General features: G+C 37.9%; 1 protein-coding gene across 5 annotated transcripts in view; it reads right to left on the minus strand.

Moving 5' to 3' along the window:
- Positions 1 to 20,602, minus strand: part of NTNG1 (netrin G1) — a 424,060-nt gene that overhangs the window by 69,832 nt on the left and 333,626 nt on the right. For 2 of the 5 annotated variants that reach the window (XM_023742210.1, XM_023742212.1), the window contains exons 4-5: positions 14,002 to 14,028; positions 2,453 to 2,518 (exon numbers count right to left, since the gene is read on the minus strand). In XM_023742210.1, coding sequence (XP_023597978.1) covers positions 2,453 to 2,518; positions 14,002 to 14,028 — 93 coding nt within the window. Of the gene's footprint in view, positions 1 to 76; positions 137 to 2,452; positions 2,519 to 14,001; positions 14,029 to 20,602 lie in introns of all 5 variants that reach the window. The other 3 variants (XM_012558986.2, XM_023742209.1, XM_023742211.1) reach the window with 2 other exon arrangements.

Here is a 20,602-nt window from a genome sequence, read left to right on the forward strand (position 1 = left end):
ATTCCAGATTCATACAGTGCAAAGTTTCACAACACGTAACACCATGAAATCACTGTATGAATCCAAGAATTCCTACCTCTCTTGTGGTTTGCAACTTGAACAGAAGAAACTGTTGACAAAGCTAATTTGGGAGCAACTGGATAGGTTTAAAAAAATGAACAGCAAATTAGAAACAATAGTGAAACTTTCAAACTGTAATAACTTATCATCAATCTACTTGAAAAGTAGCCCTAAATGCAGAGACTATTTGTATCTGTTGTTTCTGGGAGTCTGTTTCAATTACAAAGGAAGTCTTCTACTGGGCTGAAAGTGGTTCAACATTGTCAGTAATAAAGTTTAGAAACTTTATTTTCAGAGGCAAAGAAGACTTGTCATTTTATTCCATAATCCAGCTAGGCTTGTTCCAGTAACAATATGGATCCCCAACTGTCCCTCCTTTAAAGTAGTAGTTTAGATATTTCAGTGATATCATTGCTTTAATTCATCATGTCATTTTGTGAATGTAACCATAAGCGTCTCTACATGTCAACCAGTTAGACTATTTTCATTGAACTGACTGGACATCACAGACATAATCAATTGCAATGGTCAACCATTCAGTGGCATCTGAACCTTGATCCAGAGTCACCTTCAACATATCTATCTTAAAAAATGTGATCTTTTTCACATAAATTATTACCTTTGTGATGATTATCAGTTTCTTAATGGCAGAATTTTCTCTCTAGGTTTACCTGCCATTTATTTTCTAATTATTCAACAAGAATTACTTGTGAAAATAGGAGAAACAGGATAGGGGCCTTATGTTCTTTGCAGATGTTGACAAGATAAATTATGGCTGCACAAAACTGGCCTCTGCTACAAAGTGTGCCCTTAGCTAAAATGTCAAGTTCAAGCCCTTTATTCAACTACACTGTTTCTCAAAAAATTCATTTGAACTCATTATCCACATTCTACAAAAATGCAACTGGCATTACCTAAAGACATTTCCAAAAGCTTTTTGTCCTATGACACAAAAAAATCATAGCAAAATAATTAAATAGGCATGTTTCAAATTTTGATAATGCATAATCTTATTCAGCTCAAAACTCACTGTGGAGAAGTGTTAAATCTTAGATCCTGTCTTGTATAATTTGTTCAACTACGAAATTTAATGGAAAATACTGAGTGACATTTCACTGAAGATGCTCTCATTGAACTTGCCAATGAATAAAGCCACTAAACCTCCCGCAAATCCTCACAGAATTATACTAATAGGGGCGAACTTGATCTGTATTTCTTCTTCCACATATATATACAGAAACTTGAAAAAAATTCATTTGGAGCAGATGATTAAGATAATTCTATTTGCTAGTAATATATGTATCTGGGACAGTCTCGATTTCATCACTCCGATCAAGGACTGGAAATGCTGCCCCTCCAATCTGACTCCTCAACAATTTGCTAATGTATTTTGTTTTGCTTAGCAGCTATTTCCTGGTTTCTCCTTTTGCTCATTTCCTCCTCCATCTCTATTCATTAGAGTTTAAAAGGAACATCCTGTATATAACCAAGGAAGGTAGAAGCCAATGATGTGCCTTTTTTTTTTAAATTGAGAAAGAAGGAAGGCAAAAAAAATACAATTTTTTAATTAAAATAAACCCCTATTTATTTATATATGACTATGTATATCTATAGGCAGATGAGAATGTGAATTTAACATTACACTGAATTTTATCGCCCACTTTCTAAAAGTTCTGTTTCTTCCTGCGGTCATCACACTACTGTCTGCCACTGTATTTTCTTTTTTTTTTTTTTAAGACATTAGAAGTTATAAAATAATTACTGCTCTAAGGACAGGCAGAAAACAGGTTGCTCTTGATTCTGGTAAAAAATGAATATTAATTGATAAAGGATTAAAAGGGATAGGTGTCAACAAAGAAAATTTGTTATGATGTGTAACAGAGATGAAGAAAAAGAGAGAGAGAGAGATTGCTCCAAATTTCTGCAAGTCAATATGCAGCAATAGTAAAAGAAAACACATGGGGGCGGGGGGGGGAGCGGTCAAGATACTGCATTTATGTGTTTTCCCTAACCTTCAGCGCAACTAAGATAGCAGTCGGTTAACTTAAGAAAACGGGAGACAGTGGAAGGATGCCTGTGCCACTCACCAGTTTTAAAACTTATTTATACTGTGGAGTATAAATGGCAATAGAACTCTAGATTTCTCTGGGGACTGACCTTCAATGTGAATTTGGTGAGTGCTTGTAGCTTCTATGCCATCTCATTTTTCCCTACATCTTTCATTCACTATGCTATTTCTGGGACACTTCCAATATTAGAAAAATATTTAAATTATGATTCTTTCAATAACATGGCATTCATGATAATATTCTTATTTAGTGCTAATTATCTATAAGATTGTCCCCCTAAACATGTGGGATTTTATATCAGTAGGAATTTTACATGCTCCTACCTTGTTTGGGGTTAGAAACCTCAAGGGAAGAAATATTCGGCCATATCCTATTAAACTTTGGAGGATCTGCACGCATCAGGAAAAATCAGGGTATGTTATTTTCAACTATAATGTCATTTGGTCTAAACAGAAAATTAAATGGACAAAGACAGAAACCACACATCTGCTCTTTAACTTGGCCGTGATGCACTTAACAAAACATGACCCCCGCACCAAGCAAGAACAAGCAATTGATGACTCCAAAAAAAATTGAATGGACATTAAATATATAGCCCCTTCCCTAGCAGTGTTATACATTTACTTTGGAAATAAGGTAGATTGTTCTCACACAAAGAACCAAATAAGGACTTTAGCAGTCCAAACCGTTATGTAAAGCTGGTGCCTGAAACTGGAAGATAATGCTAAAGAAAGAATTTCTCACTTGAGGATTCCATTCTCTGTGATTTATATTTACAGATATGAACTGGTTGCATCAGTCTTTCATGAGAGATTCTTTGGGGTATGTTTTAAGTGTGAGCCATTATCTTTGAAAAGAAGAAGATCTATTTCCTAGTTTTATTTATGTCATTTCTCAGCAAAATAGAGGGCTTACTGATGATTCTGGTTTAAGGGGAATATTCCAAGATATGCATCCAACCATATCTATGGATTGTGTGTATGGGTGTATATACATTTTCATGATGTTTTACCTCAAACTGTGCTTCTGGAGTGGTGGGTTCCAATCCAGAAATAATTAAAAGCGTTGTTTAATTTAGGAGTTGATATTGTTTCTCTCCTCCACCCAAGGTATAAAAAATATGACTCTGGAAAAGCAGGAGAACAGCCAGTCTTAGGTTTAAGATTTTATGCTTTAAAAGTGTTTTTGCTAAGGCGCATACGCCATGACTGCTACGGCAGTCATTTCAGGACTCCAGTCCTACCATCCGTTGAGTCCAGCTCAAAACCACACCTCCTGAGTGTCCTTCCGGACCACCCGAGTCCACAAGGAGAGCTCTTGCCTTAAAATCCTGTAACACGTTACTGTTTGTGCTTCTGATTTCTCACTAATGCGTGGCTTGTTGTTGTTGTCAGGCACTGTCAAATCGATTTTCAACTCGTAGTGACCCCATGTGACAGAATAGGACTGCACCATAGGGTTTTCTGGGCTGTAATCTTTCCGGGAGTAGACTGTCAGGTGTTTCTCCTGCGGAGTGGCTGGGTGGGTTCCAACTGCCAACCTTTCTGTTAACAGCTGAGCACTTAACCATTGCGCTGCCAGGCTTCCTTAGCATGTGGGTTGGCGTGAGTTTTAATGTTGTTGTTGGCAGGTGTTATCAAGTCGATTCTGACTCACAGTGACCTGTCTCAGAGTAGAACTGTCCCATAGGGTTTTCTGGGCTGTAATCTTCACGGAAGCAGATCACAGGGTCTTTCTCTCGTGGAGCCGCTACGTGGGTTCAAACTGCCAGCCTTTTGGTTAGCAGCCGTGTGCTTTACTGTTGTGCCACCAGGGTGCCTATGAGTTTTCATATTGCTGGCTAAAATTTCATAGGTCCATTTCTCATCTTCGTAATTAGATTGGATCTGTATGAGAAAGGGCAAAGCCTTGCTGAGGGCCTCAGTAAATATCTGATAATTGAGTAATTGATATCAAATGGCCAGACTATTATAAACAGGTATTTTTACCAGATTATTTCCTAGATAATTAAATTACAAAGAATAACATTCTTGCAAAACATGGGACTTCCACTTTAATATTTGTTGTGTAGGAAAGCTGATCCACTGTTGCTATCCATGTTAAAAAAAAAGCATATATACATATACAGACAAATGCAAAAGAAATTTTAATATTGATATCGACATTGCTATATGTGTCAAAATGTATGAATGAAAGTAGAAAGTAATGATTTTTCACATCTGTATCCAGGTGTTACTAAACAAATAGATATTTGGTAACAACGTGGTCACGAGTTGGAGCCCACTTGCCAGGCAACTAGCCAATAAAGAAAGCTAAATGTGTAAATTATTGACTGAATGCTGCTTTTCACTTGAGCATTCTGGTGTTGGGTGGTTATTGAATTTGACAGAACAAATCTACTTGATCCCGGATGATCAGCTTTGAAAAACTTTTCAAAACGTTCATATCGAGGGAATTAATATTATTCCTAAAAATTGTTTACTTAAAAAAAGATTTCAGATTCATTGGTATGGTTTTACATCAAGAATATATTTAGATATATTCTTAGCATCAAATTAAGAAATCTTAATTTGGTGAAATGGATCCTCGTCTTCTTCCTGTGACAGGCAAATACAGGTCATATGTGGGGTAAATGTTTGTAAGTTTAATGTTTAACATTAACTGATTTGTTTGTCTTGATGGAATGAGAGTCACAATATGGTTTATTATTTTGTTAATAAGCTTTGCCAAATATTTTAACTAAAAACTATAATCTTATATTAAATCAATTTAGAAATGACTTGAAAATTAACTTAATATATTAATCTTTATCCCATATTCTAATATATTAAATATTTTTTAATGCCTATATTTTAGTGTAGGTTTTTTTTTCTTAATGTTGTATGATTTCCACCACCCCCCCACCCCAGGATGCTGAGGTTCCAGTTTAAGGATCTTCATATATGTATTAAAAAATAATGTAGGTAATTCTACTTTAGAACTGTTAAGATTACTTTATCTGTATGGAATTATCAAGATAGACACCACAACTTAAAATTTGTTCCCCCTCTAGGATATAGTTTTCTTCTGTATTATGTACCTAAGATAATTTCTTGGGGAGAGGGGAGACTTGTTTCTGCATGGAAATATAATTAGACATTTTCTTTGAAAAATTTTCATTATGTGGGATGTCTAACCTTCCTGAACAATCAAAACTCAGAACCACCAGCAGCCATCATGTGGAAATCCTAATCTAACCTATCCATATCTCTAGTGGAGCAAAATTTCATGTGCTATGTGCTTTACTCGGGAGGCCAAATGCTGTCTTGAAAAAAAAAGCACTCTAAATTCCCATAGCACGTTACTGTCTGTGCGGGCGCATTTAGTCATCATGAGATTTTTAATTTAACATTTCATCTTAATTTTCTTAAACTGTATTGTGTTTTATAATTGCAAGGCCAAGTAAGAAAACAACAATAGCCAGTTACTCTTTGGTTACTCAGGCTATTCTAAGATCCTGCATGTAGTAAATACTTAGCAAATATTACTAATAAATGTTTAATTCCAAGACATAATTAGGCACTTTGAAGGCTATATTAATAATATAATTGAGACAAATTCTGTGTTATCACACTCAATTCCAATGAAAGTCTGTGCATAACAAGAAGTCTCTAAGAATTCTGCACCAGTGGGCCACTTGTTTCAAGTAGTTATAAATTCCAAATCGAAAAAAAAATTGCAAATATATCAAAAATATTTGCACTGCCTTTTGGGTGAATGGTTGCAGAATTTATTAATTTTATTATTTCATGAGTCAACTAAGAAAAGTCTTGGGGTCAATGTGAAGGTCTCAGAATGGTAGTCTGTTGTAATGCAAAGGACAAGGGGAGTCAGAAGACAAGGGTCTGGTCCCAGTTCTGCCACTGATGAGCTCTGTGGCTGCTAACTTCTCTGGACCTCAGTTTCCTTATCTGTAAAGGAAAGTTGCTGGAATAAGAGATCTCTAAATTTTCTCTTAGTTCTCACATTCTGTGACTCTAATAGTTATCTCATGGCCTTGTACGGAATGCATTCTGCCGGGATGAGGCATTTGCCCTTGGAGAATCTAGGGTTTTAGGGATTCCTTGTGTGAAGAGAAAATCATTGCTGCATGCCTTAATTATGGACCTTTCAATTCTCACAGTGAAACTCCAAACTGGAGTGGAGAAATTATGGGGGAGGGATCACCATGTGCTTCCAATGGGATCTTAGATGGCTAATCATTCAGGAATTGCCATTTATGGAAATCTTTTCTCCTAAGAGATTCTGGTCCCATACATCTGGCAAACTGGACTGAACTTGTCTTAATGATCTCTTCACCTGAATTCCAAACTTTATGTTTCTGGGAGTATGGAGTTCATAACCACATACCCTACAAAGGCTCCCTTTAAAAATAAACAGAATATCTGATATGCCCATTGGATACTATCATCCCATTGTCACTGATAAATTTTCAATTTTATCTATGAGGAACCTGGAAAATGATCTACTTAGGGGAAATTAATTTAACCGATGGTACACATAAATAGAGGACCCAGTGGCACAGTGGTTAAGCTAGCTGAAAGGTCAGTGGTTCAGGCCCACCAGCTGCTCAGCAGGAGAAAGATGTGGCAGTCTGCTTCCATAAAGATTTACAGCCTTGGAAACCCTATGGGACAGTTCTACTCTGTCCTATAGGGTTGATATGAGTTGGCATCAAATCAATGGCAACGGATTTGGTTTGGTTGTTCTTGTAAATAAGGAGTCCTTGTGGCATGCCAGTTAAGTGCTTGGCTGCTAACCAAAAGCTGTTTGAACTCACCCAGTAGCTCTGCAGGAGAAATACCTGGAGATCTGCTTCTGTAAAGATTACAGCCTAGAAAACCCTATGGGACAGTTCTACTCTGAGACATGGGGTTACTATGAGTCGAAATTGACTGGACGGCACCTAACGACAACAACAACACATGTAAATAAGTGCTCAGGTTGGGTTTGAATCTCAGTTCTATCACTTGGACCATTTCCCTTAACATCTCTATGCCTGAGCTTTCTCATCTGTACAATGGGGCTAAAGACCTGCTGGTGGTTGTCAAGATTGAATGAGTTAATATTTGTTTGGCATTGTAGTGAGCATTCAATAAATGTTAGATCTTATTATTCTATTTGTGTTTGCTATTGTAATAAAACTCTGACTATTGCAGTATAAATAGTTCTTCCTGACACGAAGAAGGGAAAAGCATGTGCTTTCGCCATTGTTTGCAAGCTCAGTTGCAAGCGATTCTGACATGTAAAAAACCTCAGTTAAGATACAGCTCACTTTAGGGAATAGTCCACTTCCAGGGCCTACAGCAGTCAATACTAATTAATTACAACTACAATTATTTTGAGATACTGTGGAAAGATTCTGTTGGAAATATTTTTAAATAGATTAAAATCAGCAAAAATATTAATTTCTAAGTTGCTTTCAGTTTAGAAGCACACCAGCTTAGAATATGAATCAAATACATATCTTTTCCAAATTATTATTTTTTCATTACAAAGAGAACAGAGAGCTGTTAATGTGATGATTTGGTTGTGGCACTTGAAATCCGTTTTTATGATTCAGAAAAAATTGACTGAGATTCTAGTTATAGAAATGAGGCTTTAGAAGAAAGTTTTTCTCCCTTGAGTCCCAAGGAAAGCTCTCTGCACTGTATGTTGGAGAAAGCTATGTTAGAATTGCTAAACCTAACTGTCTATTGCTGATGCCATAGTGAATCAAGCTGAAAGGCAAGCTTGAAACAGAAAGCTAAAGACATTTTATTTATATCAAGAAAGCTGTAGAGGCAGGGTTGCTTTAGAATATTTAGTTGTGTTCTATCATACATGGCATTCCCTAAGCATGAATATTAGGGAGCTTTCAATTCACTCTGTGGACAGCCTGTAAGGAGAGAGTAAAATGTGACCATCCTTTCCCATCAAAAGGAAAGCTTACTGAATCTTTCTTCTAGAATAGTCTACCATGAAGTAACTCATACTTCAGTAAGTTGATGAAATAAGCTGGCAAATTCTAATGCCATGGCAGAATGAAAAGAGTCCTGATCTGGAGATTGTACACTGAGCTGGAATCCTGTCTCGACAACAATCCATATGATTTAGACAATTTGTTTAAGCCTCAGTTTCTTTATCTATAAAATTATGAAGCTGAATGAGTTGCTCTTTAAGTTCCTAACAACACTAATTTTTTTCATATTGGTTCTAAGATGTGATAAGAAACAGGGTGCCTTGAATATGAAAAGCCACTGGTGAGAGGATGTTAGTGAGCATCCTTCTTCCCGGGGCATATGAGGAGAATATCAGGTGGAGATAAAATCACTGGATCTCTTTGGGCATATACAGTTACTGCTGTGGTTCCTCAGAGAATCTGGCAACAGCATTATTAGTGCCTAGAACGGAATCTACAGAAAACCTGAAAGCTCTCCAGAAGAAATCTCTTTGAGGTAATCCTACAATCTTCACAGCTAGCTGTCTGCTCTCAGAAACACAGCATCATTAAACTGGTTGAAGAAGAGACAGTTTCATGACCACTAGGTAGGTCTTTCCTTGAGGCTGCATACCAAATTTTATTTTGGGGCAAACATTCATCTCAATAAAGAAAAAAAATTGGATTTTTACTGTCATAGAATATGTTCAACCATGCTTCACAATCTGCAAAGCTAATTTCATGAACTATTTCATGTCTTATAATATCTAACATCTTTATATTTCCTCCTTCCCCCAGTATACTGGGGACATTTGGTGCTAGAGGAAAGATGCATTCTACATGGGGGGGTATCTTTTGATTGGAGGAGGCTCACAATCCCCCACCCCCTTTACAAGACTGTGCTTGTAAGGTTTCTATTTGCTAACACAGTGAGGTACCAGAATATGAACTTTTATTTTTCTCTAGGACAGTACAGTTTCCTGTGTAGAAACGGATCAATTCAGGGACCAATAGGTCTTCTGAGGTACAGTGTAATGGACTAGAGAGATTCTGGGGTAGGAGTCAACAAATCTAGAATTTTTCTTTTCCAATCACTTCCATTTGGTGTAATGTTATGAGCGTAGCCTTTGGAGTCACTTAGGCCTTCCTGGCCTTGTGATTTTGGGCAAGTTACTTGGCCACACTGAGCCTCTGAGTCACCATTTATAAACTGGAATTAATTCTGTTGACACATGGGAACATCTTCCTAAAATTCCAAGCAGAAAAGTCTGCCTTACTCTTCCCAGCAAGTGAAGGGGTGAGTTGGACTGCTCTCCATTGATATTCCAGGTCTTCCCAGAAGATTCCAGTGATGCTCACAGACTTGGGGTGACAGCTGTAGTGGAGGAGTTCAGTTACATGTTTGAAGTTTCATCATAGGACCTTTTGGCAATCTTGGCAAATCTTGGTTTAAGTTAGGATTTCCTAGATGCCCCCACAAAGAGATAACTAGCAAAGGCACAGATATCAGCTCACACTTAAAAAGTGGCTTGACATTCTAACGCAACTGGGAAAAGGTTAATACATGAAAAAGTCAATTCGTTCAAGGTGGATAATTGTCAACAAAGATTGCTAAACTTCTCTTGGAATACATATATTTTAAAAATCTTTTCAAATAGGAGATTCTTTCCCTCTCTCCCATTAAAATATTTGATTTGTTCTTCAGGATTAAAGAGGCAGCTGTCCTAATGTTCATTCAACTTTAGAATAACCACAAAGGTTTCATGAATGTGAAATGCTAGTTACACAAATATGAAATGGATCTGTGATGAGGATACTGGGTACATGATATAACAGATTCCCAAAGGCATTTCACCTAGGACCTTAGCTTAGGACATTCTAGAACATTAACAAACAGTTCAAAATTAATATAGCACACCATGCAATTTGCCATATTGCTACACTAGCCTGATATTTTTTTCCTCTTATTGTATAAAATCTAATTAGTTAAAGGGCAACTCAAATTGAAACTTATATTTGGGGGATTTAGAAGTATTAAAGCAAAGGGAAAAAACAAACAAACACTTCAGTTCTCTGGATAGCATGAACACGATTACTAATAACACTTGGGTGGTAAAATGACGAACCTTGTGATTTTCCTCAAGATCCAGGTTTCTATGGTAAATTGATACTGAATAAAAATATTTGGATGCTGTATGGAAAACAATTTTTACAAGGTCTCCAACTGGCATCGAATGTTTTCAAGTATGAAAACATCTCTGGGCTTTCTCAACAGGCTGATGGATCCCTGCAGGTAGCGCTTCCCTTGTTTAATAGTCCTGTCAATTAAATCAAATTAGAGATGAATTTTTAACTTTGTGATGAAGCCAACATTCATTATAAAAGAACACAGGGAAATAGAACATTTCCCTTAAGTGAACTATTGTTTCCAATTGAATAAGTTCAGGGGCTTGGGGAGGGGGCAACCAAATACCTTCATTAATAATTCTATGCGTGTCATACCATCACGTCAGTCATTTGAAAGTAATTTAAGGAAATAATATATAGCTACGTTCACATAATGCTTACGTCTCTTTTCCCTTTTGTTGCTATTCTAAGAAATATTTCTATTTGTTTAAACATTCCAAATTTTCAGAAAAGATCTCCCTAGATATAATCTTTTATTTCAGTGGCTGGTCTACCTCTACCTCTGACATATCTGTCACCTGCTTTGTTAAGAGGCGACAATCACCTCCACAAAGCTATTTGCACATCAGGCCAGTCCTTGCTGGTCTAATTAGGCTCTTCATAATACACCGTTTAACATAATTAGTGAAAGTACTTGATTTTCAGGACTAAGGATCAGATAATATATGTTAGAATATAATGATTAGTTTATCACTTTAACAAAAACACCCACACGGAACCAACTATCAGTTTGGGTCATCAGCATCAACAAATGTTCACTTAGATAAAATTGCGAATGTTTAGTTTAAAATGCATGATGCATTTTATTAAAAAAAATTAAAGCTGAATGAATTACTACCACCGCCAGTGAAGTAAACACACAGATTCTAAGGTTCAAATGGCCACAGATCTATTTTGGGGTTCATTAATTGCTGACAATATCACCAGTATTTTTTCAGCTATGGCCAAAGCACATCAAAATAATCAAGTTTTAAATCAAGTACCCTTGGGATGGCTGGGAGACTTATTTTCTAATAAATAGACAACAGCAGGTACAAATGACCTTAACGGGAAATGTGTTTCAAAAACATTTTTAGCAGATGATCGGAAAGGATGACCATTCTGTCCATGCATTTGAACCTTAATGCAGGTACTGACAATTTGAGATCTACACTGAAATCTCTCAGGACTCCAAGACCTACAGTCATTTCTGCTACAGCATATGTATGTGAATTTATGGTTACATACATCAATAATTTACATCGATAGTATACATCATTTATTTTCCTTGAGATAACGCTTTGATGATCAGAGACTCATGGGTATTACATCTGTTTACAATGGTATCTTCCTTGTATTCTTGGTGGAATTAGTTCATGGATTCCTTCTTTGGGGTAAAGGGAACAGCCCTGTCAAACATCCCAACTTAGTTAAAATCCAAGCAGCTCCCTCTTCTCTGGCTTGCACCTCGAAAACCCCATTCCTGTGCTCTCTAGAAAAGGCAGTGAGTCATCTGCATGTGAATTCTTGCCCTTTGAGAGGAAAGGAATCCACCAGTGCACACAACAAGCACCTTCTGAGCCCATGAAGAAGGAAGTGCAAGTGCCATTGAAGCAGCCTAGGAGATACAATCATGTTTGATGGTCTTACTGTAGATCTCTTTACCTCAAAGCCAGGCAATAGGCAAGCTAGTCACGTGCGATGTGAGTGACCCCTGGAAGCTCTTATATCCTGTTTGCTTGGACTCTGAGGAAACACCCATTGCGCTCCAAGCAGAGAAACCAGAGGCATATTGAAGGCATACAAACTATCACTTTTTGTTCGTGGTTTTTGTTAGTTATTAGGAGCTAAATTTCCCTAGGTTCTTGATAATAACGGTTAATACATTTTCCAAAGGCAAAACAAAGCATCCTTTCAGGTCACCACTGATTTCAAAATAAAAACAAGCAAAACAAAACTGGAATTTCCCGATTAAATGTGTAAAAGGTCAACATCTGCTGATGCTCAGAGATGGGGAATGTGGTGGAGACGGCCGGATGAGATGTCGAGTGAGCAGTACAGTCAGAGCGTCCATGCAACACACAGCTGACACTCGGAACAGAAACACACCCCAACGCCAAAGAACTACTTTTCCATCTATCCATTTCTGAGACTTGTGGCAGGCCAGATCACCAGAGCAGCCTCAATCATCTCTCTCAGCTTGCTTCTCTTTGGTTCCCTTTTGTTCTGAAATGCATGTGCAAATGCCATTGTCAAGGCCTGAAAGGAGCAGATTGTGGGGTATAGATACAGTTAGGCAAATGGCAGAAAAATTAGACTATTAAAGCTGAAGGTTTTCATCTGCAAGTTTCTATCACTGATGCTGTTTCAACAAGATCACAAAGAGGCTGCTGTAGCATTAGGCTGATAACTAACCGGATGTGGAACACAACTTCTATTTACAAAGCGGCCGATTTTCATAGCATTTAACACATCTAGTGCTTAACAAATCAGTGTCTGGGCCCATTCACAAGCTTAAGTAAACAGGGCTGATTTATAAATCGGAAGACCTGACTGTGCATTTATAAGAAGCGAGAAGCTGTTTTATCCAAATTATCAGAGTATTGCTTTTTAGATGGATGTTGGGTACTGCAATTCTTCAACTGCTGCTCTTTACACTGCCATCACTGTGTGGCACAGCCCCTAGGACGAAAGCTTGTGTTGCCTTAGGCCACAGCGGAGATTCTTCCGTTCATTTCTAGTGCATTATCTCGACTTCTCTAGTACTTTATTTCTAATCAGTTATTCAGCAGTTGTTTGAAGGTTTTAGCCATTGGAGATAAAGGGCACAATACATAAAAATATGCATGTTCTGCTCTGAAAGGCTATTGGGCATGTTCTTAATAAGCATTTCAGTCTTGGTGCTAGGGTATCATTCTCTCATAGGTGAGGAGGGGGCTGCCGTCCGATACTCCTATGATAGCTGGAAGAATATTCTTTGCATTGGTAATTCAGAAAATTTGGGGGTGATAGACTGTTGAAGAGTGATTTCTCTTTTGGTTGTTTATATTCCTACTAAAAGTTTTCTCACAACAGTTTCCAGTACTCTATTAAATTCTGCATGTATTTTTATACCTTTCTCTACCAAATTGTAACCTAAGTTGTCAAAAAGACATGCATCACTGTATTTTAGTGGGGAGAAATGAAGTACTGATTACTTTTTCCTTCCTTCAACCAGAAAGAATAATGATCACAAATCTGCATCTTTCAGGCCATCACAAAACTGAGTTTAATATATTAATGATATTTTTTCTCCCTGGTTTCATGGTGTTTTCCTTGGGTTCTAATAAATATGCCCAAGGCATTCATTGGCGTTCATTCTCTGCTTTTCTAAATTATGTCAGAAATCCATATTCAGTCCTATGGAGAGAGTTCAATTTGTTTGTTGGTTACTAAGTATGGATAAATAGGACTCTTTGTATTTTTGTTAAATGAGCTTTGGTTTCCTGAGTAACTGCACTTCTGTACAGGTAGCCTTCGTTGATCAAATGTAGTCAGGAAAGCTGTGGCTCCGCCAAGACCACAGAGGAAGAAGGTACAACTATTTTATCTAGGCGCACACCACATCTCTGCAGAAAACTGACAAAATTTCAATTCGCAAAGAGAATACTCTCTTACATCAGAAATGGACACTGAGAAAATAGATCTGAGGAGCTGAACAGGAAAGCAAAGCTAGTCTAGACTTGGTTTGGTTATTTTTTTACTTACTACCAATACTGGAAATACTGGGGATACCTGCAGAGAAAGAAAACAATAAAGAAAAGCTGTTAGCTGTTTATTAGTACATGACTAGACATATTTAACTTACTGTAACAAACATGGAAACTTAACTCTTGATTACATTCAGACCATCAGGAAATTGGCACAGAAATTTTTTTTTTTTTCTTTTCATTCTAGAACTTGTAGGTTCATCAGAAGCTAACAATTTTAACTTAAACAGCTTTTCCAAAACAGCCATGTGACATCAACTATTTTGTGCTTGCCTATAGGTCAATGAACACTTGTATGTGGTTTAAAAGAAGATACTGAGCTAGGCTTGTGTTCTGGGCACAGAATAGAAAATATACACTGTGTGACCTTGAGCAAATACATCCACATAAGCAATAGATATTTTTTTAATGGGTTATGAGATGCATGCATTAGCTGTTGCAAATCATTTTGGGACTTTATTTGATTAATTTCATATAACCATCATTTTTATTCCTCCTTTATTTGTCAAGCATGTGAATTAAACTCTCTAATAGAAACCTACTTGAGCAGAATAATTCCAGAATACATTAGGTTGTTCATATTGATCAGGGACTTCATCGATTTTTCAGCTTTCACTTTAATTCACAAGTTATGAGAGGTGGTAGAACCATTTCAGAATGTGCTGGACTTGGCATAAACGTGGACATGAATTCAGTCTGTATCCAGATTAAAACTCCTAGCCAGGCAGTACAGTGCTGGGTCCAAGAGGAGGAGCCAGGCTGTCTGGGTTTGAAGCTTGGCTGTAAGTGTGTGACACTCACTATGTGACCTTGGGCAAGTTGCTCAATCTCTCAGTGGCTCAGTTTCCTATGTCTTAGGGTTGTTGTGAGGATTACATAAACTGCTACACGTAAAGGACTTAGAGCATTGCTTGGCATGTAAAATGCGTTATATCCATCTTTGCTATGATTACTATTATTATTATAGCTGGTTCATTAAGCAACACCACGACAGATATTGCTAATCTAAAGTCAGAGACTTATAGCCTTTCCAGTGAATTTGGGTAGTCGTGTGGGTGAGAGCACAGGATGGCACTCAGACAGACCTGAGTTAGACTCCCGCTTTGATACTGACTAGCTGGGTGATTTCAGACAAGTTACTTAGCTTTTTTACACTTGTTTCCTCATCTGAACAGGCACTAATAATATCTACCACATAGGGTTACTGTGAGGATTGAATGAGACGATCTATAAAAATGTCTGACACATGGTACGCTTTCAATAAATGATAGTTGTTAATGAGTTGTGCAGACTTGTTCTTTGTATTGCTGGAGTGCACTAACAGGTGGTAACTGTAGGAATCATTAAGCTTCTATTTTAGTGTTTATCTTTGAACAACTGTCCTCTGCTTATTTTTTAACCAATCTTTGTAATTTGCTCAGCAAGTTCTAGTTTTGTGTTCTTTAAACCCAAGAGTTGTTTTCCTATTTTTTAGTGGGAAAGAAAGAAGGAGGAATTAAAGCTCACTATGATTTAAAAAATAAAAAAAAGGAAAAAACTCTGGAAGGAATGGAATCTTATTTTCAGTTATTAGACACTTTAAACATCTCTTGATTCTCATTACACAGAGTTTATAGTGCTTCTCTTTAATTACTGATCACTGATCAACCCAAACCGGAAACCTACATTTTCCACTTATGTTTAAACTCTATCCTAAGATTTGAAAATCTAGTGGAATATGATTTCTGAAAAAGACTGCTGAATTCTTGACCTGACACCTTGGTAGACTATCTTTGCTGCAGCGTGACAATGACTTGATACTGAATCTTTTTTTCCCCCTTTGCAAATCCTCTGTCAAGTGAGGTACGACTGCAGCATCATAATTTTAGTACCAATTGCAGAAGTTCCAAATTTTCCCATGATTGAAAATCTTGCTCCATTGCAAGGTACTGCTAACCTTTTGCAATCTGTCATAGGGAATGGAAGTTAGGATGGCAGGAAGAGATTTTTCACGTGTTTTCAAACGTATCATGGAGTTAGGGGATCATGCATAATGCAAGGCAATGTTCTCAGGGTGTCTGGCTAGGCACAACAGACAGCAAACCCTCAAGACTCTTTGGTGCAGTACTTGCTGCAATTGAATATTTTAGTAAGATGCAGAAATGTCTCCATTCCTTTGGGGATACCAGTGCAGGGAAGAAATGTTCAATCCTCGCCCAGCAAGGCTATTATGAGAGCTTATTTTCCTCATAAAGATGTTTTCTATTACCTAACATTTGGATGCTTAAAATTCAGTCTCTTCCATATTTTTGTGGCTTACATTTTTTTTTTTTTTAGGTGCTTCCAGGTAAGTTGCTTTCTATTCCATTGTTATAAAACGGGAATTGCTCAGAAATTTTTTTTTAACTTCTCATTTGAATATTTCTGAAGATGAAAATACCTGTCCATCAACATACTATCAAATGTGATTTTTCCCCCCAATGTTTCTTATTGTGATGTTCAAACAATTTGCTTTGGTTTCCTACAGACAACTAAGCAATTTAGTAAACTCATCACATTCATTAAAAAGGATATGAGTAACTCATGAGAAATCCTTCCAACACTCAAGGAAATAAGACGGGAAGGCCTAGAAATAAACTGTAACAATTCATTTCATGAAAAGTGGGTTTTTCTGGGGTCAGTAAAGAATGAATCAGGGAATGCTAGTCCATCTTTCAACAGTAAGTGTGCCCATGAGCCACTAGAATGAGTGAAACATTGTGCTCAGGAAAACTGTCTAGGCACCTGTGGATAGTTTTTTAACATTCCATGTACAGTAACAATGATTACATAACTACTATTTTTATCTTTATAACCAAGCTCTAAAGTTATTTCTTCCCTTCATTCTGCATCTTCCTGATGTGAATTAGCCATTCTCTAACTTGTGATCGCACAGCTCTTTGTAGAACTTGTTGGTCAATTGAGCAATCATTTCTGTGTTTGTCTGAGAGCTCTGAGAGGACAAGTAGCTTCCGAGGACAATGACTGATACAGGATAGTAGCCCTGGTAGTGCAAACAGTTAACACACTCTCAGCTGCTAACCTAAAGGTTAGAGGTTCAAGTCTACCCAGAGATGCCTTAGAAGAAAGTCCTGGCAATCTACTTCCAAAATATCAGCCATTGAAAACCTTGTGGGGCATAGTTCTCCTCTGACACTCAGAGGGTTGCCATGAGTCAGAATCAACTTGGCAGCAACTGGTAGGTATATATTTGAGCAACAATATATTGCTTGTTTCCATGAAGGTTTCTATCATAGTGAAACTACCACTTTTGATCATAGCATGACCTTGTGCCCTACATAATGTTCCATGAGACATTTCTCAGAGTTTAGTATTATGGATATTTTTGTTCTCTCTGAGATTCTGGTACATTTCCTGCATTCTGAAAGCAAGAGTTAATGCAACATACAGAATGTCCCCTCATCACTTTGCCTTCCAGGAAGCTCAGAGCTAAATCTGATGCTCAACTGGGGCAACTCTGTTCAACATTCAATGTTGGACCTATTTTCTTTGTTACTCCTTTTCTCAACTCTTCCTTTTTAATTCCTATTTGGGCCCTTATTTGTATTTTTCCTTTTACTAAGCCACCCAGGGACAAATAAATTTTTGTGGGCCTAAAGTGTATAGAATTCTGGGAGTCCTCTTTAAGGAAAATAATGCAAAACTAAAATAGAAAATTAGACACGAAAGTCATTTTTTTTTAATTGAGACAGAGTCCAGTGAGGGCCATCTCTGCAACAAAGTCAAAAATATTTGAGAAAGATAAAGAAGATAATAGGTGGATAGAAAGGAATAAATGAAGGAAGGAAGATACGATACCAGATTAGCTAATTTGGAAAGAGTGATAAAAAATTCAGAGCTGAAAAGGACTTACGAAATCATCTTATTTAGCCTTTTTGTTTTACAGAAGAGGAAATCGAAGGCACAAAGAGAAGTAAGTGCTTGTCCAAGTCGACCCCTTAATTCAACATTGGAGCATGTAATACCTAATTCCTTGTCTACTGAGACATTGCTAAACTTGCACTGAGGAAATGAAGCACAGGTAAGCACGAGCTTTAACAGGAGATTCTGCAATACATGGCGTATGATTTTAGTAACATCACTTCTTCTAAAATAGAAATGTCACTTCAGTCAGAGATACATATACATGTTGGGTATGCCAAAGGCATCATTCTACCACCATGTGCCGAAAGAATGAGAAGGTGTTTGGCTTATAGGTACCCGCAGTTATTCTCTTTTCAACTCAATCCCCCCTACCTCAACCACATTTGTTTTAAAGGAATTCTGCTACAGTTAGGGGGATGAAAACCTAGTAGAATCATGTAAGGTGTGATTTTTTTTTTCCTTCTTTTTCACCTTCTTTTTCTTTTTTTTCAATTTTACTAACTTTCCCACTGAGTAAATTGCTAGAGAGCATATAGCTAAGCTTAAGAAAGTCAACAGGATGGAGATCTCAAAAATAAACACCCAATCTTCAGAAACAGACTAATGCACAGCTAAAAGCTGTAACTCCTTTTGAGAATCAATGGAAAGTTCAGCAGCTTTTCATCAAGAGGGAAGCAGAAGGGATAAGGATTCGGCATGTTTCAAACTGAGAGGAAAATTGACCCCTGACGTGATAGATGGCTGGAAAAAGGCTCATCAAATAGAAGACTAGATGTGTTCTTACAGGCAGACTATGGCCATTGGGAGCTCTGACTCCCAAAAGGCCAGTTGAAGAAGAGCTAAGACTTGAGTAAGGCAAACGTTGTTGTTGCTAGTTGCCGTTGTTACCGACTTGTGTCATTGGGTGTCGCCAGGTGTTGTTTCTGACTCATAGCGACCCTGTACGACAGAGTAGAACTGCCCTACAGGGTTCCTAGGCTGTAATCTTTATGGGAGCGGATCGCCAGGTCTTTCCTCCTGCTGACGTGTTTGAACCACCAACCTTTCGGTTAGCAGCCCAGCGCTTAACCATTGTGCTGCCCGGGCTCCTTAAGGTGAACATTTCTCAACCTCATTTGTATTCAGGAGGAAATACTTCCAGTGTGCTTCCAGCTCTGGTCCCTGGTTCGCTTGTTGTATACAGGAGGTACAGTGAGTTGTCTCCCAGGAACTTGAAAGTGAAGGAAATAAGACTGCCTTCACAAAACTATACTGTGAAATCATCCTATAAATGATCCAAGCAGAGAGAGTGAAAGTTATCTTACAGCAATACAACGGCTCTGGGACCTGAGGGGATGTGACAGACTTGACAGAGGTGACATTAACCTGACTGAGTGTATTAACATATCTGAAGAATGGAAGAACGAGCTCATCAAAAGGTGGAAACCGAGAAAAAGGCGCATCCTGAGGCCGATGATGGCAGAGCCATCCTCGCGGTGTCTCAGTAAGAGGGAGCAGTAGCCTGTAAACTCTCAGACGTGCACTGTTCTGGGGGGCCTTAGAAAGGCCAGCTCTGTTGTAGGATGGATGTGTCAGGGTGTTTCAGCCTCACGTTATTAACATTCAAGTCATTTAAATTTCCTGATCTCGTGCTCTCCAAGCAATCTTCTGATTATTATCTAGCTCTGCTAGTAGACTTAATTACAAGGAAGAGAATACACTGGTCATAAGGACTTCAATATCCTGAACACCGTGACAGTCGGTTCATATTGCAGATGAATAAACCGGCATTTGGACACAATTTGTCTCCCCATATAGCTGTTATTTCCAGGGGGAGAGTTTGCTGATCAGGCTGTGATGACTATTATGGTCCACGAGCCAGATCTCTGAAATTATGATAGCAGCTAACTTCATTGTGTGCCTACTACATGCCAAATCACGTGTGGCCCCAAGGTTTTGGATGGGGGACTGTAGACTGGCGGTTGTACACGAACAACTTCATTGTGTGCTTACTACATGCCTGGCACTGTTCTAAGTGTCTTACATATATTGATTCCATTAATGTTCATGACAACACTATGAGGCAATACTCTTCGGCTCAGGCTTATTGTACAAATAGGGCAAACTCAAGCACAAAGAGGTTAAGTAACTTGCCCAAGATCACATCTTAGTCAGTTGGGAAGGATAACGAGATTTGAACCCAAGAGTTCAGGTTCTAGACCTTGGGCCTATAACCGCCAGCCTATACTCTCTCTTAGTTTATTGTCACCCCCAATCTCTTACCCCTAATCCCAAAATTAAAAACAAACAAAAAACTCTGAATATAGGAAGTTTTTTCAAAACATACCTGCAGCACAACCTAATGTGATCTGAACTAATTTGGTGGCAAAATCTGAACAGAACGGACATGAGGTTATTATTTACAGTCTTCCTTTATCTCAGTGATAATGATCATATCTTTGCTACAGAAATATTAAAATGTTTGATGAAGTAGTGCTGCCCAATATCCTGCTGGCGGTATTACTGTAATATATGTGCCTTGTGTTACCTGTCCTTAAACTTCTGAATTCTAAATCACATGTAGCCTCCAGGGTTTTGGATGAGGGACTGTGTGGACTGGTGGCTGTACATGAAGAATTTGGTATTCTAGTTTCATGTACTGGGCCTATAACCTTGGTTCATGTAAACAAGGCCCTAAGAGGACGGTCCCCTCTTAC

The sequence above is a fragment of the Trichechus manatus genome, unplaced genomic scaffold, assembly GCF_000243295.1.
Source record: "Trichechus manatus latirostris isolate Lorelei unplaced genomic scaffold, TriManLat1.0 scaffold00204, whole genome shotgun sequence".
NCBI classification, from domain to species: Eukaryota; Metazoa; Chordata; class Mammalia; order Sirenia; family Trichechidae; genus Trichechus; species Trichechus manatus.